Consider the following 26409-nt stretch of genomic DNA (forward strand, 5'->3'; position numbering starts at 1 on the left):
TGTAACTCATCATTGAACATCTTCAACAACAAAAAAAATGCTACCGTATAGAGAGACAGATCATTGAAATGAAACCATCAATGCCATTGAGATAAATGATGAAAAACAAATCTATTTCTGTAACTCATCATTGAACATCTTTCAACAACAAAAAAAATGCTACCGTATAAATATATATAGAGAGACAAATCATTGAAATGAAACCCTCAATGCCATTGAGATAAATGATGGAAAACAAATCTATTTCTGTAACTCATCATTGAACATCAAGGGAAACAAAAAAAATGGTATTGTGTCTCTATTTCTATATGCATGAAAATATACATAATAACCATATAACCAGAGAACTCAAAAAAGCCATGCAGGAGTTCAGTATGTAACTGTGATGTGTGTTTTTGTGTGTGTGTGTGTGTGTGTGTGTGTGTGTGTGTGTGTGTGTGTGTGTGTGTGTGTGTGTGTGTGTGTGTGTGTGTGTGTGTGTGTGTGTGTGCGCGTGTGCGTGCGTGCGTGCGTGCGTGCGTGTGTGTGTGTGTGTATAGACACACACAGACATAGGTAGAGAACTTGAAACCTTATATAACAAGGAGAAAAACTACAAGCACGAGATGCATGAGTGGAAGATGTAACTGTGATGTGATTAAAAAGTGGATATTGTTCATATAGTATGAAGATGTAGATTCATTTCTCAAATGAGTAAATGGTTGAATGATGTTATTGTGTTTATCATGTGAAATTTAATGGAAGTACTACATGATATGCCTGATAATATTATTTACAATGAGTATATTAACAAATTGAAGGCAGAGCAAACAATGAAAATGCCACAAAAAATCTTCATTTCCCTATGTTTTGAGGGCAAAAAAGATAGCGGGAGTTTGTGCAACATGGGCCCATAACGTGTCCGTGGGAAGGATGTTATGGGTGTTCAACATATTTTTTGACCACCCATTTTAAACTCCATAATAAAAGTTGTCTGGTCTGGTGCATGTGTGTGTGTGTGTGTATCTAGTATATAGTCACTGTAAGTAATAGTATCAGGCATACACATTGTTGTAATGATAAATAATGAAGGGGTTTTGAACAATTATGAACAATAATCAATTTTTTTTGCATTCACTGTAATGATTTTGGCATTATAAATAGAGAGACACCATTTAACAACGCACCCATAAAAGGAAATGATAAATAATGAAGGGGTTTCGAAGAAAACGAAAAAGATATTCAATTGTTTTGCCATTCTCTGTGATGATTTTGGCGTTATTAAACATTCTTTGTGAGGATTTTGGCATTATTAAACTATAAGAGAGCATTGAAATGAAATTGTAAACCGCATACAAAGAAATCATCAATAGACAAAGCATAATGCAGCTACGAAGGAGGTAAACTATCATTGGACATCCAATATGGCTGTTAATATTATTTATAGTGACTATATTAAAAGAAATGCTAGTTTATATTATTTACAATGACTATATTGAAAGAAATGTTGGTTTATTGAAAACAATATAATTTGAATTGAAAGATTTATAGCATTTAGTTAACAATATTCATTGAACTTAGGGAATTTAGTTACTTTGTGTGTACCAACCTGAATGTGTGCCCTCGAGTAAGGAATGTGCAAAGGGTATTTGCAGAGCTCAGGAATATGCAATGAATTAGATTATAGTGAAAGTGACACGGAAAATTTTGTCTTATAATATAATTCGAATGTGCAATGCATTCGATTGTGGTAGCTAGCTATTTTCAAATTTGAATGTTTGTGGGAAACAGTCGGTCATGTCATATTAAATATGCAGTCCTCCATTGCTTCGAATTGTTCAATTTTCTTCCCTACTTTAAATGAAACCTGGTTTTTAAAATTGGATTTCATGCAAATTCTTGGATATTGGGGGGCCTTACACTAGTTGTTGCAAATGCAGGTACCAAATGCAGATCCATTTAATGCATGAAGTTGTGAAGTGATATTTGAAAGAATGTACACTTGAGTATCTAAGAAGTTTACAATTGATTGTTTTTATGTCATGTAATGCACCAATAGTTGTGCATATGTAATTGTAATTGGAGTACATTTGTACTCTTAAGCCACTTGCATAAAGTGGCAAATGTAAACATTAAGTTTAAAAAAAAATAAAAATGTTTATTATTTGTGCAAGATGTTTTGTATTAAAATAGGAAATGTACCAGTAGTTTTTTTTTTTTTTTACTTTTTGGTTTTCAACTACTAATTCATTTGTGAACATGTATTGGTGTTAAAATAAATATTTACTAGTATTTTTTTATTTATGTACTGAGAATTTTTTTTTTAATGTTTTGGGGGGGTCAACATGGTATTAAGGTGACGGTTATTGGAACTATTTCAGCTATTGGTACTCTTCCCCTAGGTAAAAGATCCAATGCATGATTGTTCTTCCAAGTTGTACCTATAGTGCCTGTGTAAGAGCCAATATAGCGACATAATATGCATAAACTATTTTCTTTTATTGCTTTATTTACTTTAAAATCGCTTGCTTGTCCTCCATCAGTTGTATGTGCTTCTGCGTTTTGCATACGTATCTACTAGAACATTAGTTTCAACGTTGTTATAAACCTCTCACGTTGGCAACATATTCTATAGATGCATTGATATTAATTAGTTTGACTTTTATTATTAGTTGTTCTTCTTTCGTGTAAAGTTGTCAAATTGTGCATTTATTCCAATTTGTGAGATGATATACCTAGAGACAATGTTTCTGATTGAAAGTCCACATGCAAAACCTCCCTGTAATTCATGTGATTAGAGTAGTTGTTTCACATGGTTTGACAAAATAGGGTTAGTCTTAAATTACACACATTAAGTAACATATTAAGTGTGGAGACTCTTAGTCAATTTTGAGTGTTTAATACTTTTAAGTCTAGAAATTAAAGCTTAATGTGTGTGATTTAAGTAATTTGAGCTAATAGTGTCTTTATAATAGAATCTTTGTTTTGACTCGTCCATTAGCATTAGTTGTAAGTTTTGAAAAGCTTTCACAAGTCTATTCGATGCATGTTGTACCTTTGGAAAATTGCTTCAAGACGCGTCATCTTTTACTAGTCAATATATATTAGTTAAGATTGCTTTATTTGGGTAATTCGTATGTGTTTTCCTATGCATTTCATTAGACTGTTATATCATCTAATTTTTTTGTAATGATAATATATTATATCACATATTAACATTCTATCTAAAAAAATTCTTTGTTATGTCAGTCATGAAAACGTTTTCATTGGTCTTTAAAATGAAACATTAGAAAAATCGAATAATACTAAGTTTGTGTAATTGCCTCTATTTATTACCATGTTAAAAAATTCCCTTGAGATCACTAGCACAATAAACTTTGGATTTCAATACTTTTAGTTAAACAAATAAGATAAAGATTCTTAGATGGTTAAATGAAAAACTTCTATAAACATTTATTTTTCTTTATGACTTTTCCTTATAGACATATATTCTATGTGTTTAAAATTTACTCTTAGATAGTGCTTGTGAATTCAAATAAATTAAACAATAAGGGAAATAATCTCCCCTCCTTGTCTATTTAGTGAATTATTGTTATACTAGCAATTGCACCTTGGTGTGCAATGGGTACGCCGAAAAGGTATGGAATGTCATTAAGTAAGATTTTGGTTTATTTTTTGCATACATTTGTGCAGTACATGAGATCAATTGGAAAGACCTCTGAATCGGGAAGATAATAAGACTCCATTACTAATAGGCTCATGTTATGTTTGCAATAGGGAGAGAGGGAGAAAGTTGGAGGGAGAGAGAGAGGGGTAGAAAAAAAGGTATAAAGGGATATAGAGGAAGATGGAGAGGGAGAGATATCTAGAGACATACATATAGTGAGATAGATTGATGGAGATGCGAAGAGGGAGAGAGAGACAAATAGATAATAGAGATAGAGATATAAAGGGTGAGATAGAGAGAGGGAGATCTAGAAATATGGAGATAATAAAATTTTATTTACGTTGATTAATTATTTAATATTAAATTTTATTCAATTTTTTAAAAAGAATATTTGTTATATGTTTATAATTGATTGCAATAATTTTATTTATTTAATTAAATGATAACAATTATATTATTATTTATTTAAGATAAATTCAATAAGTTTTTGAAAAACACATTTTCCAAATATAACAACAAATTTAAAAATAATAGATGAATTTTAGTCTTTATAGATGAAAGAACATTGCATATAATTTACTGTGATATCACCATTTGATACTCTGATTCCTATAAATATTTTAGTGTAACCATTTGAAAACTCAATTTGTAATCTTAAACAATTTACAACATTAAAATCTCTGAAGAGAATCAGTTACTACAACTACAGTAAGATGGTTTCCTATTATGTCAACAATATATAAAGCTTTTCTCACACAAGAGTGGTGTATTCTACTTCATTTGATTCCAATTGTATGAAATTAAAGTTAAATGATGTTTTTCAAATATATGCTTTTAATTTCAATTTTTTGTTAAATTAAAACATTCAAATGATAAACTAAGAGAATTGATCGATCCAACCACCAAAACCAAACTACAAAGAACATCAAAGAGAACAAACAAATACCCTTGGCTGAAAAACAGAATTCAACGGTTTTGATAAAGAGCGGAAAGATAACCAAAATACAAAGAACAACAAGGAGAACAAACAAATACCCTTGGTTGAAAAACATAATTCAATGGTTTTGATAAAGAGAAGAATTCATTGTATTATTCATCTATATGGGATAAACATTGTATTTTAACATTGATGTACATTATTCCTTATTTATTATTTTATGAAAAATTATGAGCAATTTTTGAAAATTTAATTATTATGAATGGTTGTGTCTTTACAGTAAATTATGCACTTTTCTCCTTTACAAGAACCACGCATTGCATTTTTAATTACAAGAGCAATCTACTGTAATTTAATGGTAGGAATATGGTTCTATATTATGTTGTCTAAGAAGTTTTACAAGCTTGTTGGAAATACCCTCAAAATAAGGAAGGAATGTGAGAGGTTTGATGATTATAGCCCTTAGCTAGTACATAGTTGTTTCCTCAAAATTGTTCTCATACATATGTAAATATATTCATAAGGTGAAGTATTGTGAATTAAAAAAATCAAAGATTAATTTGTCTGAAAGGAGAATAATAAAAGATGGAATTGCCAAAGTTTGAAATCACATTTGCTAGTGAGGAGATAAACATATACCACTTGAATAGTCACTTTAATAGTTCTAAAAAACCAATTTTATCCACATAATATTTTTTAATATAATTCTATGAGAATTTATAGTGTCAACCACCCAAAGGATTAAACCAAAGGCCATACAAACTAAAAAGTTAAAAAACATAGAAATTGCCTAGGTAGGGGCAATAAGGGAAAATTCCACATAGTGGTATGAAGAAAATAAAAAGCTATAAGCTCAAGCCAAAAATTAAATTTAAGAAACGCTTTTTTATTAGCATCACCATTCTTGCATCACATCCTAACAACAAACACCCAAATTTGCTCGTAAAGCTAAATCAATAACTACACCTATAATGCCACCAAACTTACCACCAAGAACCAATCATTACTAATTTAAAACTAACCAATGTGTTGTCTCTAAAATAATCTAATAAAAAATTAAATTCCATGAATGACTTCTTCCATATGTAGTGGCCAAACTAGGATGAGCTCATTTGGTGGAGTATAGATACTAGTTACTTCCAATACACCCCTTTGGTAAGCCACTAACAAATGCTTTAACACCTCTAGTATGCCAAGACAAAAGTATTACAAAACCTCAACATCAAATATAAATTTGATAGAGGAACATTGTCAATTGGGTTGTGTTCAAATGGCAAGGTCATAAGGTTTTCAAGTTGAAGATTCATGTTTGAATCCCCCAAAGTGACATCTATGTTGCCTTGAGTTGATTACATGGCTTATATGGCTTCTTAGTTGAATATGTTGAATGGGGAGGAGGTTCTCTTTATGATCTCCATCTTCGCAACTTCAATTGTAGTTTACTTATAATAAAAGTTGATAGAGGATAATCACTTTTGAAAACCACATCCATGCCTCCACCTAAGATTGGAACTAGTTTAGATTTGATGGAATCATTTGAGCCCATCAACTCCTCTTGCTTAAACTAAACTATACCTAATACCACCCATTGATGCACATTAATTAATAAAATATCTAGTTTCACTTTCTCTAAAAAATCCTACATAATGAAATATCATGATTGAAGCAAATCAATGTAGTGTAAGTTTTTACATAGGGGAGATCCAATACCTTCCCTTGATGGTAAAGCTCATGAACCTTACCAACAACCTACCTTTTTTCCACAAAAAACTATTTGTGGATAACATAACAATAATTACCACATGCTCTCGTAAAAATTCAATGAATTCCACAAAGCTACCAACAAAACACGAGAGCACCATTTGTAATGGTGAAAAATTAGGGTTTCCACCATTAGATGTATGAAAACCACTAATTTACCATTACATTCAAAAGAGGCATGAAACCCAATAGATTCAGTCACAAACCAAAAAGACAAGGACTGAATGTTGATTGGATTTCAAGGGAGTTGATTGATTTGTTTGCCCTCTTTTGTGAGTTGAATTGCTAAAATTAGGGAAAAGTGTCAAAAATGAAGGTAAAAATGCAAAAAAAGTGAGCTACAGATGCAAGACTGAGACACACACTTGGATCTGAGAAGTATAAGCAGATTCATATCCGATCCCTAAAAAAGCTCAAAAAATGTCGGGATTGGAATGCTCGTTGCTTTGGTCCTTCGAACTTTTTGCACACCAAAAGGGGTTGATTTGTCTCCACAAATAATCTCGATTTTGAAGATCGCAACTCCACACCTATTTCCTACACACATAAAGAAAGGGAAATGGGTTGGGAATAGGGGCTTGCCTAAGTCAAACCCCGGTTTTGGAATTAACCATGAAATAGAGATAAATGATAATTGAATTTCTATAAATGAAGATTCTGATTCTGAGGGGGATGCCAAATGATATACCTCTTTGTGAAGTTTTGTTTGTCTTCACACAATATTAGGGTTTCATGAAGTCTTTGACAAAGTAGGATGTAAATCTCCACTTCAATGCTTGAATCTTGACTTTGTTGTTTCTCCTAGGTTTGAAGGAAGACCGATTACTTGCTCAATTGCTTGAATGCTTAAATGAATGCTTGAATGATTGAATTCTTGATGTCATGTATGCTTACTTATGCCTTCTTATGTCAAATGAGAGGGAAAAGTCTCCTTTTATACATGTCCATTGAAAAACTTGCTAATTTTTCGTCATGAGTCAACACGGAGCTAGGAATCCCACTCAAATTTGAATTAGAAAAAGGGTTTTGAAATAGGGACCAATTAGGGAGGACCAAAGCATGGTGCCCTGGTCCTAATTAGGACCAGGGCATGGCACTCTAGTCCTACCCCAATTTAAGGCTAGGACAAGGTACCATATTGATGCAAAAGTAAAAAATGTAGTCATACTTGAGTGATATAAGCATAATCAGGTTCCAATCAGGCCTAGGGGTGTAAATTCTAAGATAGGGACCCAAATGCGGTCAAAAGTATATAGGGTTGCAATTTTAGGATGCTACATTTAGCCACCACTTTAGTGGGAGTATGAAGTTAATCATACTCTCGACAAAGTACAAGGGTTCATATTGAAAACTTTCACCAAGTTGTTAAGAAGATAAGATACACCAATCCCCTAGTGGACTTTAGGATCTTACAAATTCAATGATAAGATAAAAGGGACATTGCGAGAGAAAGAGAGAGAGAACCATGACTTCAAACTAGTAATGTTCTCTTACTATAAGTCATGAAAAGAAAAATACAAAAATTACAAAGCAAAAGACTAAGTTTGATAAGTAATCTAAGTATCAAGATATGCAAAAGAGAGAGACATCAAGAAAAGTGTATGCCCCCACATTAAAGAGATTGCGTACGCCTTATTGAGAGAAATTTCTTTAATGTAGGATACACCCAAAAAGACAAGCACATTATTACAATAATATTCCCCCAAGAAAGGACAAATCAAAGGATAATGATCACAAGAAATAAAACACGAGGTGGTTTCACTTAACTCTAGGGTCAGTATGCTTTTTATGATAAATAATATAAATCATGTATATATATTCACATAGAATTGTCCTCATTCCCCAAAGAAAGAAAAACCACCATGGAAGAAGGGCAAATGTGTCTTTTGAGTCAACATGGGAGAGACCAAAAGATATCTCAATTCTTTGCATCGTCCTCAAGTTGACAACACTAGGGACAACAAATAGAAGAATTGAGAGACAAATAGACGAAGATCACAAACAAGCAAGAGATGAGAGAGAGATAATCTACAACACTAATGAAGCTAATCATGCAAACCATCTGCCTCCCAACCTTGCTCATCATTGTTTTGGGAAGGTGGATGACATGCAAGAGGAGTCACTTCGAGCACTGTAGATGAAGCTATCACAAGTTCCAAACAAGGACCATGCTTTAGTGACGAGTCAATTTGTCTGTTACTTGGAGCTAGGATTAATTCTTTTGAAAATTGTTTAGATAAATTATTGTCAACATAAATATATTCGTATTCATCATCCAAATTATTAGCATCAATATTTTCATCATGAACAACATTCTCATCTATTTCATTATCAAGATTAACAAAAATATGAGCTCTAATAGGAATAGAACTTGAATCATCATTTGTCTTAATCGTTTTATGTCTTAGATATTTAGGTTGAACATCTTGATTAGGAGAAGGTTGAGGAAATATTATGTTAACAGTTGGTGTCTTCGGGGAGGAGATTGTTTGAGAAGTGAGTTCATGAGCCCTAGCACGACGTCTCCGTTGGCGTTTTCTCGCACAACAATTTTGTTTAGTTTTAGTTGGAGATTATGAAGGTTTAGGATCAATAGGCATATGCTTCTTCTCTTCCTTTAAGGAAGGATGCATAGGAGAAGGTCTCTTAGGTTTAACGATAAGAGATGTCAGTGCTTTCCTTTATAAGATTTAGGAGGCATAACTACACCATATAAAGGAGGAATGGGAGGTGTAGGAAGGAGACTGGGTCCATCACGAGGAGGAGGAATAGGTCTATTCTTAGGAAGAATAGTATGCTTATCTTTAGGAGGAAGAGTAGGTTTATCCGTAGGAGGAAGTGAGAGAGAATCCTTAGGAGAAGGAATATGTTCATTACTAGGAGTAAGACTAAGTGTTGGATTTCTAGGTTTACTCAAGGATAAAATCATGTCATTCTTCCATCTTTGATAGGATTGAAAAGGAGCACCACTTCTAGGCTTAAGAGGTTGGAATTGTTCAGACCAAAAATGATCAATACAAACATCTCCATTCCTCACCGTAGGTTGATATGTGCTATGATTAACACTTATGATTTTATCATTATGAAGAAATTTCAAACACATGAACAATAGAAGCAATCACTTTCATGGAAGAGAGCCAAGGATGTTCCAACTTCACATGAAATTGTTTAGATGTAAAAATGATAGAAAAGACAACATCTAAACATTTAGTGCCAACCTCAATAAGAAGTATGATAGAACCGATAACAGGACAAGAGAAGCCATCAAATATTTTAATCACCACATTAGATTTATCATATGTCACTTGATGCAATCGTAAGGTATAAAAAAATTCTTTAGTCATCACTTAACTATACAAGTTGAGTCAATGAGCACCCCTCATGAGGGTATGTCTTTGATTCTCATAGTAATATATAATGGGTCATCGAGTGCCATAATAGTCTCATTGGGATCAAATATAATGCATAAGTCCTTAGGAGATTGAATTTTATCAATAAGGTTCACCACATTATTAGACTCAAGGCCAAGGTCAATAGGAGAGAAGGCAAGACAATCAGTTTCAATCACATTAGTGGAATGGGAAGGTAAAAGATTAGTGAAAATTTGCAAATTTTGATTAGGAGGAGCAACAAATTTATTTCCTTTATCATTCAAGATTCTTAAGAAAGGCCTTTAATAACTGTTAATGAGTCCCCTTTGATCTCGAGCCTTTGGTAATTCAAGATAAAATCCATAGTAATCTCATGGATAACCACCCCCTTTTATGCTTCATTAGTCATCGTTATCTTGAGGTGTAGAAAGAGCCCCTTTCATAAAGTGGCCTTGAGAGTCTTGAATCACCACCTCAACACCCATTGTTAAGGTTTAACTTAAGACAACCATTGGGAGAAGAGGATCAATTGACATTAATACAACCGACCCTAAGCCTCACCAATCTATTAAAGGAGATAGTTTGAATAATATTAGCACCATGGTCATTGTATTTATGTTAGTATATTACAAATTTTTTAATTAAAAATAATATATAATAAAATTCAAAATATTGTAGATTGAAATATCATTCAAATAGTTATTTACAACATCTCTTATAAAGGTATTATTATTAAATTAAAAAAAAAAACTAACTTTAATTTCTTAGAGAGTGGTCTTATGTGACTCTTTAACTAAGTTTGTTGCTTATTTTATAGTAGCATAGATGGTATGTTAAATTTTAATTAAATAAAAAGAATAAATTGAAAACTAATTGTGAATGAATAAATGAGGATGAAATTATGCTTAATAAAAAAATTTGGCACATTTTTCTTTAATACATTTTTTACATATTCATTTTAAAAAGTATATAAATAAAAAATAATTTTTTTCATATCAATGGAGGTCCAACCTATGATGTCATAGCCTTACATGATTTGATCCGTGGTGGGTTCCTTTGGAGCCATTCAACTTCACCAATAAAGCAAAGGTCAATTAACATAATCTATTTTTAATAAGATAGAAGGTTACATGAAATGAATAAAAAATTATTACATGATTAAATTTCATGAGATTCAAAATTCTAACAATTATTTTTGAAACAAAATTGAATTTTTCTTAAAAAATATATTTTTTTAAATTTTTCACCATGCCATGATATCATTAAAATACATGTAATTTTTTTAATAAAATAAAAATATTCATAAAATCAGCAACTTCTTAAAAATTTTGAATTAAATTTTTGATAGAAATCTACAAACATAAAATTCACCACATTACCCAATTATATCAACTCTTAAAATTCTTAAATTTTTTAAGTAACCATACCTAGTCTTTTAACTCAATAAATTCCTACAAAATTAAAGTGCTACTTAACATAAGTAGATTTTGTCCCACTCGAAAAAATAGTCTTTGCAGAGCTCACAAGAAAAAGAACTTTTACTGAATCAAATGTGATTTAAGGTGAAAAGTCAAAAAGCATTTGATTTCTTCCATTAATCAATTTAATTTTCGTTGAGCTTTTAAACCATATCATATTTTCTATCATAAATCACTAAAAATTTAGTCAATTTGAGTATTGAATGCGCAAGACCGCCATTGGCTAAAGCCCATTACCCGGAAAAGCTCTTTATTCTAAAGATACTGGTCAAACCATCATCAGGCAAACTAAAATCAAGCAAATAAAACCCCCACAAAACATCAATTTTATCAATTACTATGAAATAATGAAATCTGAACCAACATCCCAACCTCACCCAAATTTACAATGGTAGCCCAGATCTGGGTCCTACATCACCTAGTGAAACCAGAGTTAATTGGATGAGTTTAAGAGAGAGAATGTATTGGCCCCATGGGCTATATATCTATTTGTTATTCTGGATACAACAGTGATCTTTCTGCTTCCTGGGAGGAAAAAGTCAGCCTTGTTATTGTAGCTAATAATGTATTACTATAATCATTAGTACATAAAATCTAGGATACTTTGAACAAGGATTTAGGCCTATACCAATATCTGCGAAGCTTGACGACTTTAGTGTGACAGAATCTACAAAAACAAAAGGAGGATCCTTCTGAAAAGATAGAATGAAGGAGCTCATCAAAATGCATCAATGGCAGTGGCTACTGCTTCTGGCCTTGTTTCAGGCTGCGGTGTTTCCCATGGTTACTGCTTCAGAGTATGACCACAAGGTGCCGCGTTTTTCTCACATTATAAGCTTCTAGTACATTTCAAAATAGTAGATATAGTCTACATATATCGCATTAGGTAGATCCGGAAACTGAAAGTCTTCTGTTATTGATTTTTATATATAAAATTGCATTCTTCCTGTTAGTATGGTGTTCGTTATGATTGATGGGTATACTTCAACTTTATCATTTTGATTTCTGATGTCAAAGATAAGGAGGTAACCGAAGTGCTGAATTCATGGTAATCAACAGATTCAGTTTGTGTGCTGATGGCTTTTTTCAGGAGGGTTTATCACGATTGATATCCCCTTTTCCACAAATTATTTCTTCAAGTGTGTCTTTATACTTGACTGCCATGACCTTATATGCAAGTTATGCATGGTAATATGAAGATCTGGGATAAGGCGTGTATATGCATTGGTTTTTGTTGGTTTTTCTACTTGTATGGGTTTTAATTTTCTTCTGTTTTCTGCCATGGCGCTACAATGCTCCTAATTGTGTTCTATGTTGGGTCCCCATTCTCGTTGTTCAAATAGGAGGGGTTTTCTGTTGGGTTTGATTGGTGGACATTAGTTCAATCCAGGCAATTGAAGCAGGCCCATTAATGACATGACAATAATCTAATGCCATTGCTAGTCTCTCTGTGTGAATGGAGCTATTAAAGATTTTCGTTGACTCCATTTTTAGAGTAGATGGAATCTATGGAACTGGGTGTGCGATCAGTAAATCTATACCTCTTTTGATTCTTTCCTGAGTAGTTCAGAAACATAAAATGAATCATGCCCTCTCCGTGAAGTCAAATCCTGTATCTCGATAGGGCCATATTCTGGTCAACATTACAAGATCTTAATTGCCAAACTTGGAGCTCTGTCTGATTATGTTTGCATTTGAAGACATCAAGTTTCCACAATCCATTAGATTTGGAAGAGCTGCTTCTGAATTAGATTGTGTTGTAGTTTTTGCATCAACTACCACACAATCGAATCCAGAAGCAGCTCTTTCAAATGTTTGCATTTCCATCTTCCATGAATCTGCTATTGAAATTACCATAATTGTTTGTTCAGGTTATAATGTTGTGGGTTCTATTAGTCTTTTGCAAATTTGTCTACCCTTTTGAAGTTTTATTTTGTTAAATTTTTGTGATTTTTTCGTTGAATCTGTGGTCCTCAAGTAGAAATTTAATTAGTCAAATTAGAGTTTATATTGAGCTCTATTTTAATTCTTTGGCTGAACAAACTCTCTGTTTATAGTAGTACTTGCAAAACTCATGTCATATCTACTATGGTGACCCAGACAACTGAGGCTCTGATGCTGCTTGGATGGTTATGGTCTACCTTTGGAATTGAGATTATATCTACATGTTTTATTTGCCACCGAACTCTGCTAAATCTTCCTAAAAAAATGAATTTAGTCGTCCTCTCTTCAGGGCAATAATAAATTACTATGAAGTTGTTCATGTTGGTGGCCATTAGATATGATGAATTTCTAGCTTTTCTCTGACTGCATCTGGGAATATAAATTACTGACTTTGTATACTGTTTTGAGCAGTATAATATTGGTGATCCTGTAACACTTTGGGTGAACAAGGTTGGTCCTTACAACAATCCACAAGAAACATATAATTACTACAGTCTACCCTTCTGTCATCCTGGAAATAACCCTACACACAAGTGGGGTGGACTTGGAGAGGTTCTGGAGGGAAATGAGCTTATTGATAGTCAGATTGAGATTAAATTTGGAAGTAAGACTATTCTATTCCTGTATCTTTTCATTGTTATGGTTTTAGACTATGACATGATTTCCTTAGAAGATGCTACTTTAGAGTAGGTCCATGTTTGGATTTAGCTATAGCACTTTAGGCTGCAATGCCTAAAAGAAATTGTTTAGACCCCTCAGGCTTAGATCATTTTGTTATTGAATAAGTTGGCAACATTCTTGTAACATATATGATGTTAATTATTCACTGTAAAGATGCTAAAGGGTGGAAGAAAGACTCATTTGTACATGCCTTAGCAGTTACTTTTTTTTGGCAGAAAATGTTGACAGGAGCAAAATATGCAGCCTCGAGCTTAACAATGACAAGGTGCAGGAGTTCAAAGATGCCATTGAGAACATGTATTGGTCCGAATTTTTCATGGGTGTGTTATTTCTCCTATATTTTTATTTCACATGTTTGGTACCATTAGAAACTTTAAGATAGGATTAGCGCCCATGGTTCAGTTACTTCCACAGAGGCTGACTTGGTTAATGGTTCAATCATTGGCATATTTGATGGATCGCACTAGATGATCTGCCTCTCTGGGGTATGCATCCTTTCTTTGAGATGAATTTCTTCTGATTTATTTTTCACAGTCTGAATGATTTTACCTTTATGTACAAGGCACTAATGGAAATTGTAATATATATAGGATTTGTGGGAGAAATACATTCTGACAAGAAAGAGGATCAAAAGCATTTACTTTACACCCATAAGAGCCTTGTTGTAAAATCGAATAAGGACCAGGTGGGTGAAGCACATGCTTTATATATATTTCTTGTGCTTTGCCAAGGGCATCTATTACTTTTTTATACAGAATTGCTCTTATCTTTTATACAAGAAAACTGTTAGCATAAATTGCAATACAATCTTACTGCATTATTGCGTATAACAAATTGATAGAATTTTTATGTGAAATGCAGATAATTCACCTGAATCTTACTCAGGAAAATCCTCAGCCTCTGATACCTGGAAGCACATTGGAGCTTACATATTCTGTCAAATGGGTTGATACGAATGTAACCTTTCCTAGGCGATTTGATATCTATTTGGACTATCCTTTTTTTGAGCACCAGGTACAAACCAATTATTAAAGCATACTACTTGATCCATGTTTATTTCTTGTCATGCTTATATGATATTTCATATTCTAATAAATCGGCCTTCGTTTCTCTAAGCAGACCAAGAAGATTACTTCTTATGAGCCTGATTTTAAACCTATATAAATGCTATAAACCCTAGGTCTAAAAAAGTAGGAGTTTGAACTGAAGAAAAGATATTTAGAATGCTCAGTGAAAATCATCTTTTTGTTTTGTGTTAAAGATTGGAAAATGCATAATTTCTATAAAAGGTTTAGTCATTTGACTGCACAATAACAATACTCAGACTCCTAAAAATTGGAAAAGAAGCAGATTTGTTGTATACCAAAATATCTGTTCAGGCAGTTGGTAGAAGAGAAAAGAACATTTCTGAAGAGATATGGGTGCCAACTAAAGTCCAAATTTTCTTTAAGAGCAGTGTATTTATTGCACTTAGCTAACACATAGTCTCTGAGAAACTGTATTCAAATCTGATTCCTCAAAGTATACCCTATTCTAAGTCCCAAGAGCCCATCTATAAACAATTTTTCCACCTTACCTCTCTTGCCTGCTTAAAGTGGGATAAGTAGACTTAAACATAATTTTTTTAGATTAACATAAAACATAAATAACCTAAAGATATTGATCCAAAATGGATCATTATAATGTCCCCTTTTCAAAATAAAACCTAGAATAAACCCCCTGATTCAGAATTGAGAAAACTCACCTAGGGATTGCATGAGTTTCGCGTAACAGGCAGGTTGATGTTATTCGACAATCCTATACCCACATCCGCATCATAATTAAGATGATAACAAACAAGAAGGTAGCAATACTGCATATTGTAGATCAGAAATTCTATACAAATTTCTTTGTGAAGGCTGATTGATCATATTATCCTTGGGTGGGAGTTATAAAGTACTGTTTATGTTGGTTTATGGTTAGAATTCCAACCTGCAGGGACAAGGATTGCATTTGATATCAAATCTAGCCAAGGGAAAGTTTTAGAAAGGTTTGCAACTCCCATCCTTGAATCACAAGATTCATGACACAAATTACACATCAAAGACCAGCAACATATCATTGTGCAGCAACCAATAAATCAACAATAGATTGAAGTTGGATCAGCGATTCATCCTTGAGGTCAAGGGTTGAGGGTTTTCAGGGAATTATCCCTTTTCCACCAAATAGAAACTCATCCAAGCAAGCTGCAATTCAATTAAAATTTATATCTGTGCTTAATATATAGCAAGTTTGGATACTACTTCTCCTAAAGGGCTGGGATTTAATAATTTTTTCTTATGCAAGCAATTTCTTTAAGGGAGGGTTAAGTAATAATAAACTGCAATAATTAATTGAAGTTTATTCTAAAGAATATCAAGAGACATGTGAAAAGTTGTGTTTGAATTTTTAATGAAGGATAAAGGTATTTGAGAGAGACCAAGCAAGGAGGAGGAGCATCATTGAGAAGATATTTTATTATCTGATTTCTACTTGTTGTGGAGCATGGGATTATGGTGCAGTTAACCTGAGGACCTGTTGACGTGTATTTTGTACACTGCCTAACACAGAATAAAATACCCAAGGGTACCTTATCCTCTCTTGAATAAAGCCTCTGATTGCTGAAGATGTTGCGAAAAAGGATCAATCAGGATGACTCCAAGGTTCTTTAATGTAGGGTCTCTACGTGTGGATAAGCACCAATGGTCGTTGTGAATGCTGTTTCATCAAGGGGCCTTACGTATCCGAATTGCAGGAACAAGATTTCCTAAAACTAACAAGTTCTAAAAAATATCAAAAGGTAGGGTTTGCAAGGGATGAATTCTAATCTAATCCTAAGAATGACTCAATGCAGGCTAGACTTGGTAAGACTCTACCAATTTCAATATTGCCAAAACATAACAACTCAACTGAAATTGATGCGATCTTCTAAGGTGACTAATGATGTTTTTTCAATTCATCAAGAATCATGGACACTACCATGAAGGTACATATCAATAGTTCAATGATGATTGAAGGTTTAAGTAATCCAAATATCTCCAGTTGACCACACAAGGCGTCCTTACAATCAGCAAGAAGCTAGTGGTTTGGAACGTGAATCTCACCAAAGATCAAGCCCAACACTTAGTCCTTCAAATTTAAATACTACTTCAACCAAGAATGATTCAAGAAAGTAAGCAACCATGAAAGTAGCCACAAGAATTGCAATAAAACACCATAACTTCAATATTTTATTGATCTCAAAGCCAAAATAGACAACAATTGCTTGAAATTCTCTCTTCAAAACTCAATCTTGCTACAAAATAACTTTCTTCTCTCCAAAAGCTCTAATTCTAATTCTAATATCTCATTTCTAATTACAAAATGAAAATGAATGAGGGTATTGTTGACGTGTATTTTGTACACAATCATACACAGAATAAAATACCTAAAGGCATCTTATCCTCTCTTGAGAAAATAGTCTCTAACTGCTGAAGATTCGCGTAAAGGATCAGTTAGGTAGACTCCAAGGTTCTTTTAGTGGGGTCTCCACGTGTGGACAAGCTTCAGTGGTATGATGTGATTTGCTGGAATCACAAGGGGACTTACATTGAACTTCCGATCTGCTTTGCTGGACACAGGCTCTTACTAACTTAGATTAAAAAAATGGAAAAAGGATAAGGGCGAAGAGAGGATCTAAACCTAATACTAAGAATGTAGGAGCAATGATTGATCTTTGACAAAACTCTAACTAGATCTTGTTTTGACATCAATGGAACATCTACACAAGACTAGTGCGATCTTCTAGGGAAGCTTTATGATGTTCAAATCATCACCGCAGGCATAGATACCATCCAAGTTGATGCATATCAATGAAGAGGCAACAAATTGAAATTGAGCTTAGGCTGAATGATTCCAGTTGACTACGCAAGGCAAGTCTGCAATCAACAAACTGCTAGTAGTATGGATGTACGAATTCCACCATCAATCAATCACACTTCCTCCATTCATCTAATTATCTACCATCTAAGATTGAAGACTTCAACAAGAAACCATGCAAATTGCAAGAAAACGACATATTTCACCATTACTTCAATGAAAATGGAGTTTGTTTACAATCAATGGCAACAATTTCTTGCCTTGTCCTCCTATTCTACTCTAATTGCTATTCTATCAACTATATTCTAACTCTTCCAACTATTTACAACTCTCTCTCTAATTTATTGCTAATTTATTTCTAATTAGCCTTTACAAATGAAATGCCTGGGCTTATATAGTGCCCACAATACAATTTGATGGCTTAGATCAATTCAAGATCAATGGCCAAGATTTTACAATGAAAACCCTAATTAGGGTTTGTTACAACCATTACATAACATTTAATGCTTGACCAATGATAAAATTGTATTGCTTGGACACATGTCCCTTTTAGAAAAATCGACCAATGGATAGCCGGGGTAGGTACATCGGAGTTTGTGCCACCTTCCATGAGTTAAGTACATTGAATCTGGACATGCTGAGATGGACTTCACTGATTGGAGAAATGATGACTAGGACGCCACCTCATCTGACACTTGAAGCTTGCTAGATATTCAATTTGATGTCGTTGAGAGGCTATCTTTAATTAACTCTTGTTCTAACTCCTTTTGTCCTTGATGTGCAGGATGATGTACCTCGCCTTGGAACGCTGGATTGGAAGAGGTCGCCCTTGTCTTGGCTTGATCGTCCTGGCGAAGACCGTCCTTGATCCGGCTTGATTTTCCTTGAAGAGACCTCCATTTGATGCCTACACAACATTTCAAAATTAGTAACATGATTTTGCAATACATAACATAAATTAGAGAGCAAATTTTAGGAAACTTAATGATAAGTCCTTTATTAATCATTTCCTAAAAACAACTGAGCTAAGGCAAAACAAAATTTCAAAATCCAAAATTAAGGAAATGACGATCAACGTTCAAAATCAAAACAATAAATCCATATCGTCATACCTCTTTGAGAGCTTAACTCTAAAATGCAAAATAAAGGAATTCGCCTAGGCAAAATTTGAAATTCGATAGTCTTGATGTGATCTTCAAAAGAACGTTCCTCTTATCAACTTCGCCACCCTTCAAGTCTTGGACGTGATCTCCTCTTCAAGTTAGCAATTTCGCCATCTTTGATATGTCCTTGACGTGATCTCCAATGCCTTGGACAAGTTCGCACTTCTTTGAACACAACTTCGCACTTCTCCCTTTGTCTTCCTTAAATCGCACTTGAGATGATAAAAATGATAATGTGAAAATAAAAAATCTTTCACCTCCCTTATATAAGCGCTCACACCTCTCACCACCATTTAGGCCGACTTTGTAAAAAATAAAGCAATTTAAATGATTTTTAAATGAATAACAAGGGCCGACCTCCATAAAACAAATAAATACCAAGCGCTCCATTTAATTTTTTAATGAATTAATAATCAATTATTAAATGCCTTCATTTTTAATTAATGAATTCGATTTTCTTACAAGGCAAAAATAATCAATTAATACCAAGCGCTAAATTTAAATGCCAATAATTAAATATCGATTTTCCTAGCATTTAAATAAATTCAAAAATGCGTTTGAGCGCCAAAATTTTAAAAAACATGGAAAATATGTACCTCATCGCCCTGGTCCCTGACTAAGGGACAGGAGCGATCCATCACTTGGTCTTGATTTTTTTTGCACTTTTGACGTTCAAAGCCTTTAACCTCACGTTGGAATTGGCATTTTCGCTAGGATTTTCAAACTTGAGTGACTTGTCTTGCAAATAAATGTCCCTTAGATGTGATATCGCCCTGGTCCCTTGGAGAGGGACAGGAGCGATCCTGAAGCTCTAGCCAAAACGTGTCATCTTTCATCCTTGGTTCCTCGTTCATTGCCTCTTAAAGGACGTCCTTGACCTTAGCTATCCTTGCATTGTCTTGATTTTGTCGGAACATGAGTGTTTTAGTAAAAATCGCCTTGGTCCTTGTCCAAAGGACAGGAGCGATATGAGTCCTTTAACTTAATTGATAACACTTTTACGTTCAAAACTCTTGCATATCATCTTCAAAAGACACCTTGTACCTTTTACCCCTTTGCAAAACCTTGACTTAACGTGATTTTTGAAGGAATTAGCAACTATAATCAATATCGCTCTGGTCCCTTCCTGAGGGACAGGAGCGAACTTCAAGTCTTTGGGTTCATGCTTGCGTTCTCCAACTTGCAATCACCATCATCGTGCAAAATAAAGTTCCTTGATCCTTCGTGATCACTTGATGCTTGATAAACTTTCAAATTTTAAGCCTTCATAAGAATTTCGCTCTGGTCCCTTGGAGAGGGACAGGAGCGATTTTAGCTCTATGGGCCTTATTTCACTTTGTCACCTTCAAAACTTATATTCAACGGGTTCGTAATGTGCTCTTCTATTCATCCATGCCTTGAGATCGGTTCAAACTGTGCAAGAAAGTCATCCACAACAAAAATCGCTCTGGTCCCTTCCTGAGGGACAGGAGCGAACTTAAGCATTTTGGTCCTTTGTTGACGTTTGATAATCTTCAATTTGTCTTCAACGGGTTCGATTGACCTCCTTTCTTGCCTTCGAACATAAAATTTGCTTGATCTTTGCCTAGATCGTACCTTATGAAGAATTTCGCTCTGGTCCTTCAGTGAGGGACAGGAGCGAATTTGACCCTCTAGGCAAAACTTCATCATCTCATTGTTTTTGATCAAGTCTGGATGCTCTATCATGCTCACTTCGTCCTTCACCATGCCTTTGATGTCTCGATTCGTCCAAACAAGGTCAGGAATGACTCAACTAAGCATTTTCGCTCTGGACCCTTGGTGAGGGACACGAGCGATTCGCCTTGGTCCCTTGGAGAGGGACAGGAGCGCATTTCGCTCTGGACCCTTGGAGAAGGACACGAGCGAAATTTGACTTTTCGCACTCTCGATCAGGACAATTTTAATGGAATATAACATTTAAGTATAAGTGACATTTCCTTCTATGTTTCTTCTTTCTTATACTTTAAGTTATATTCCATATATACTTTCAGGATGTTTGAGAGTGGTTTCAGACCTCCAGGAGTTATATTGCAAAATCTAGTTTTTGGAGGTTTTTCAGTTTCCAGACTTAGTCAAATTCAGGATCAGGGCATTCCAGACTTAGCCAAATTTCAGGATCAGGACCTCACTCAAGCCGGACTTGGTTATCCATGTGATCTCCCCGACAGCACTTCAAGTTATATTCATTTGATAAAATGTACCTCTTTGGACCTTTTCACATTGTCAAGATGTTAAAATCTTGCAAGGACAAAGCAAAATTGGATTTGTAGCTCCGGTCCTTCACTGAGGGACAGGAGCGATTTAGGCATTTAGCACTGTTATGGACGTCCCAAAAATCTTCAATTTATATTCAACGCATTTATCTCATGTTTTTCCTTGTTTTTGAACGTAAACTTGCCTTGACCTTTGTCTGGATTTTACATAATGAAGGAAATCGCTCTGGTCCCTGGGAGAGGGACGAGAGCTACAAGGTACCTCGCCCTGGTCCCTTGGAGAGGGACAGGAGCGATATGGTCAATATAGGTCATTCTCCTTCGTTTTTGCATATCAAATTATATTCATTTGGCAAAGTATCTTCCTTCGGACGTCCTCAAATCATTAAACTTTCAAAATCTTGCAAGGACAAGACGAAATTTGAATTGTAGCTCCGGTCCTTCACTGAGGGACAGGAGCGATTTTCCTCCTGGAGGCATTTCTGTGCTCATGAAAATCTTCAATTTATATTCAATGGAAAGATCTCGTCGTTCTCCATTATTTCAAACGTAAAATTTGTCTGGACTCTGCAAGAATGATGAGATATTTGAGATTGAGCTCCCGTCCTTCACTGAGGGACAGGAGCGATTTTGCTCCTACAGGCCAAAATAACAAGATTTTTCACATTTTAACACTTCACGAGGCGAAAACAAATCAATTCCAATGCCCAGGATCAAAATTCAAAAAAGTCAAAATTTGGTCAAAAATATTCAATTGGACAAAAATTCACATTTCATCTTCAACACTTAGACAAGTTTAAGCTCTGCATGAACATTCCAATTGAAAATTAGACCATTCTGGCAAATTCATTGCATTCAAAATTTGCATTCTAGAAAAGGAAACTCAAAAGCCCCAAAACTGACTGGATTTTGGTCCGAAAAGACGGTAATTAGAACCCTAAGGCTTGACCCTAAATCCAGACAACTAACAAACTAACAAAACCCTAGAAAAAGCAAAGCGAAAACGAACAAAACGAGCAAAAAAACATGGGTCCCCATTTGCAATGGGGCGATGTGTGAAAACGTCACAACATCTAGCGCCACCTTGAATAAATGTTGAAAAACATTTCAGAGATAAAGACTCAATCGACACCTAGAACCTCTGGAAAATTCAACCAAGCTCATCAAGAGATTAGAAAATGCACTCAAAGTAGAAGGAGAATCTTTAACCAAATCTAGACACTTAGTCTTTGATTACCCAGGTGTGTGCAAGTGTATTTATTCCTCTCGACAAGACAACTATGACTTTCGGGTTCCCCTGTGATTAGCTACGTAGTTTATCTGAACTTCAAAAGCATCCTGGATAGAGCCTCGCTGCCAGCCAGACGTCCATAGTCCCGACGAGGTTATCGCCGCAAGCTCACGAACATTGCTCCATTGCCAGCCAGGCGTCTATAGCCCCGAAGGAGTTACTCGCATATTCCCTTTAGCCAATTTTGATATTTCGTTTCATTTCACTTTTCTTTTCATTTTTCTCTTTCATTTTCTCTTTTTTTTCATTTTTTCCTTTTGATATTGCTTTTTCTCTTCGTCAATTCCTTTGGCTCGTAAGCAGTGAAGCTTACTAGGGTTTGAGGATTGCGGTGGCACTGAAGCCAGATTTTAGATTTTTCACCAATCACAGCTTTGCCTGAAAACCATAATGACTCGGAGTCTATTAATGTGTGAAGATATAGTAATCAACAGATGTCGGCATCAAGACACAGAAAATGATTCCCTTCCAAGTCAAATACAGGTCCTGATCAGATGATAAAGCTAAAGAGGAACAACCTCGGATTCCGAGCACTTCATGAATAGATATCTAAGAAATGAGTCTAACATAAGATCCAGGATATTGCCAGTGTGTGAGCAACAACACAAACACCTTTCTCACAAAATGGAGGCTCCCACTCAAGACACCTAAACTAAAGCAAACCGACCGACAAACCGACCCAAAGCAAACTAAACTAAAACGCACACCAAAGCAAACAACAAAACTACCTGAGCCACACTAGATCATGAGTCAAATGACTCAAGGCAAATCAAGAACAAGGCTCAAAAAGACCTCTAACCTAAAAACACGAAAAGAAAACCTACTCTAAACCTATATACAAGAGTCCTAGACTCGACACGACTCAAAGAAGCAAAATATATACATGACTTTACATGATTTCTCAAGTTGTGCAACAGAAGCATGGCAAACGTGATGGTTCTCAATCGGGCAAATTCATCCTTAAATACAGAAAGGCAAACTCTCACCATGCATTTCTCATACTCAAGCAAGTTTTCACTCAAAATGATCAACTGAGGTAATTCATTAGGACCATGATCAATCCAGATGCAAGTTGTTTTCCCAAAATCCCCATAATCAAAATCATAATAACTTTCAAGGCTAGGATTAAGGAAAGAAACAACCTGGCGTATTTCAGGCTCAGACAGAACTGTATTGTTGAAAGCGAGGTCACCAGCCGCTTCAGGAGGTCGCCATTGATGATGAATCATTCCACGAGCGTCCACAACATGTTGATCTTGATTAGGAAATTCCTCTTGAAACAAGCTCAGCGCCCCTTCGAATAGCTCAAGATTCTTAGTTTTCACTGAGATATCTTGCATAAACCAGGCATCTTCATGAAATATTGTTAGCATATCTTCAAAAATGAGAGTCTCCTTGATGGATTGAGCTTCAAACATCTCCTCTAGTGGATCAAAGATAATCTCAAGTGGCCTTTCTTCTTCAAGTATAGTCTCGGGAGGTCGGAGCTGATGGTGGATCATATCACTCCCAGTAACTTGCTTATCTAGAAAAAATTTTGGCAGTGATTCCATTTGTGTTTCCTTTACAAGATCCTTCAATGTTTCCTCAAATAGCATAATGGGGATGAAATCTTCAAGCGCCCCTTTGAATTGTTCTTCATATCTGGGCTTACTTAAGATGTCAACTTGTATCTCTTTGTTCAATATCTCAACTTGATTGTCTTCTTCAATGAGGCCATTTGAAAACTCCTGCAATTCAATCTCAAGGATCTCCTTTTGTAGCATAAGTGAGAACTCTTCAAGGAATGAGTCGTCCTTTCCTTTAGTTGCTTGTTCAACTCCTGGATCTTCCTTTATTATTGCTTGAATATTCTCAACTGATTCTTCAACTTTTGTTTCATAGTATTCCTTTTCAGGTGCAAGGCATGGCAGGCTATCCATTGTAATACATCGATCATCAGGTGCATTGGTATCGTCAACGTACACTTGATCCTTCTCACATTCAGGTGCTAGAGCAATGTCCTTTTCATAAGTTCTCCTAAATTCGGTTGCGAGATGTGCACCCCAAGATCTGTTCATGATGCATTCTTCCTCGGACAAAGTTGGCATTCCAAACTGGTTTCTGACTTGATTGATAGCCATTTCACATACTGAGCAAGTAAATTCCGAGTGAGGTGAGTTGTGAATTCTACACCACAATGGTAGCAATATGTTTTCAAGACGCATTTCACCATCCACAATGAGTTGACTCTCGATCATCCACATGAAGCTTAGAAGAGGATCCTTGGTTTCTGGGACACTGAAATTGCCTTCTTCTCTTTCTGGCTTGGGGACATCCCAAAAGAAGATTTTTCCCTGCGCTGCCGATTCCATCCTTGATAAGTACTTCAAGCAATGCATCTCATCATGTTCCTCTGTCTCGTGAACTCGACACTGCCCTGGTCTTGCAAACTCGGACAATCTGCGTGGATAAAGTTGTGTATCTAACCTCCACCAAAGTTCAGGAAAATCAACTTGTTGCTCTTCGTGAAACTGTTGCCGCTCCATTGAGAAATCTTTCTTTTTTGATTTTTTGATTTTTTGATTTTTTTGGATTTTCAATTTTTCACTTTTTTTTTGGATTTTCTATTTTTCACTTTTTTTGGATTTTCTGGAATAAGAGAGATCTTGAATATCTCGGATTCAACTTGAACGTTCAACTGGTTCCAGCTTGATTCCTTCTTGCGTAAGTCCAACTGACGATCCAGCAGTCACCTTCCTTCGAGTGTTTGAGAAAAAGCTTTCCACTGATCTTCCTTGGATTCAAGAGTTCGTGTTCACTGTCAGGCGCTCCAATTCAATCTTGTCGAGCGTGGACGAGGGTAAAAGTTCTTGACAAGATCGGACTTTCAAATGCTCAGCCCTCCTTCTAGCGCCAATTCTGTTGACGTGTATTTTGTACACAATCATACACAGAATAAAATACCTAAAGGCATCTTATCCTCTCTTGAGAAAATAGTCTCTAACTGCTGAAGATTCGCGTAAAGGATCAGTTAGGTAGACTCCAAGGTTCTTTTAGTGGGGTCTCCACGTGTGGACAAGCTTCAGTGGTATGATGTGATTTGCTGGAATCACAAGGGGACTTACATTGAACTTCCGATCTGCTTTGCTGGACACAGGCTCTTACTAACTTAGATTAAAAAAATGGAAAAAGGATAAGGGCGAAGAGAGGATCTAAACCTAATACTAAGAATGTAGGAGCAATGATTGATCTTTGACAAAACTCTAACTAGATCTTGTTTTGACATCAATGGAACATCTACACAAGACTAGTGCGATCTTCTAGGGAAGCTTTATGATGTTCAAATCATCACCGCAGGCATAGATACCATCCAAGTTGATGCATATCAATGAAGAGGCAACAAATTGAAATTGAGCTTAGGCTGAATGATTCCAGTTGACTACGCAAGGCAAGTCTGCAATCAACAAACTGCTAGTAGTATGGATGTACGAATTCCACCATCAATCAATCACACTTCCTCCATTCATCTAATTATCTACCATCTAAGATTGAAGACTTCAACAAGAAACCATGCAAATTGCAAGAAAACGACATATTTCACCATTACTTCAATGAAAATGGAGTTTGTTTACAATCAATGGCAACAATTTCTTGCCTTGTCCTCCTATTCTACTCTAATTGCTATTCTATCAACTATATTCTAACTCTTCCAACTATTTACAACTCTCTCTCTAATTTATTGCTAATTTATTTCTAATTAGCCTTTACAAATGAAATGCCTGGGCTTATATAGTGCCCACAATACAATTTGATGGCTTAGATCAATTCAAGATCAATGGCCAAGATTTTACAATGAAAACCCTAATTAGGGTTTGTTACAACCATTACATAACATTTAATGCTTGACCAATGATAAAATTGTATTGCTTGGACACATGTCCCTTTTAGAAAAATCGACCAATGGATAGCCGGGGTAGGTACATCGGAGTTTGTGCCACCTTCCATGAGTTAAGTACATTGAATCTGGACATGTTGAGATGGACTT

At 35.2% G+C, this 26409-nt stretch overlaps 1 protein-coding gene across 2 annotated transcripts in view; it reads left to right on the plus strand.

Moving 5' to 3' along the window:
* The first annotated feature begins 11549 nt into the window (after positions 1-11549).
* The window catches only part of LOC131071760 (transmembrane 9 superfamily member 1), a 64740-nt gene continuing 49880 nt past the window's right edge, over positions 11550-26409 (plus strand). For both annotated transcript variants that reach the window (XR_009112589.2, XM_058007713.2), the window contains exons 1-6: positions 11550-12003; positions 13549-13741; positions 14034-14138; positions 14286-14303; positions 14409-14503; positions 14680-14832. Coding sequence is in view for 1 of the 2 variants with exons in the window: in XM_058007713.2 (XP_057863696.1) it covers positions 11899-12003; positions 13549-13741; positions 14034-14138; positions 14286-14303; positions 14409-14503; positions 14680-14832 (669 nt within the window). In the remaining variant the exon portion in view is untranslated. The remainder of the gene's footprint in view (positions 12004-13548; positions 13742-14033; positions 14139-14285; positions 14304-14408; positions 14504-14679; positions 14833-26409) is intronic.

The sequence above is a fragment of the Cryptomeria japonica genome, chromosome 8 (genome assembly GCF_030272615.1).
Source record: "Cryptomeria japonica chromosome 8, Sugi_1.0, whole genome shotgun sequence".
Lineage (NCBI taxonomy): Eukaryota > Viridiplantae > Streptophyta > Pinopsida > Cupressales > Cupressaceae > Cryptomeria > Cryptomeria japonica.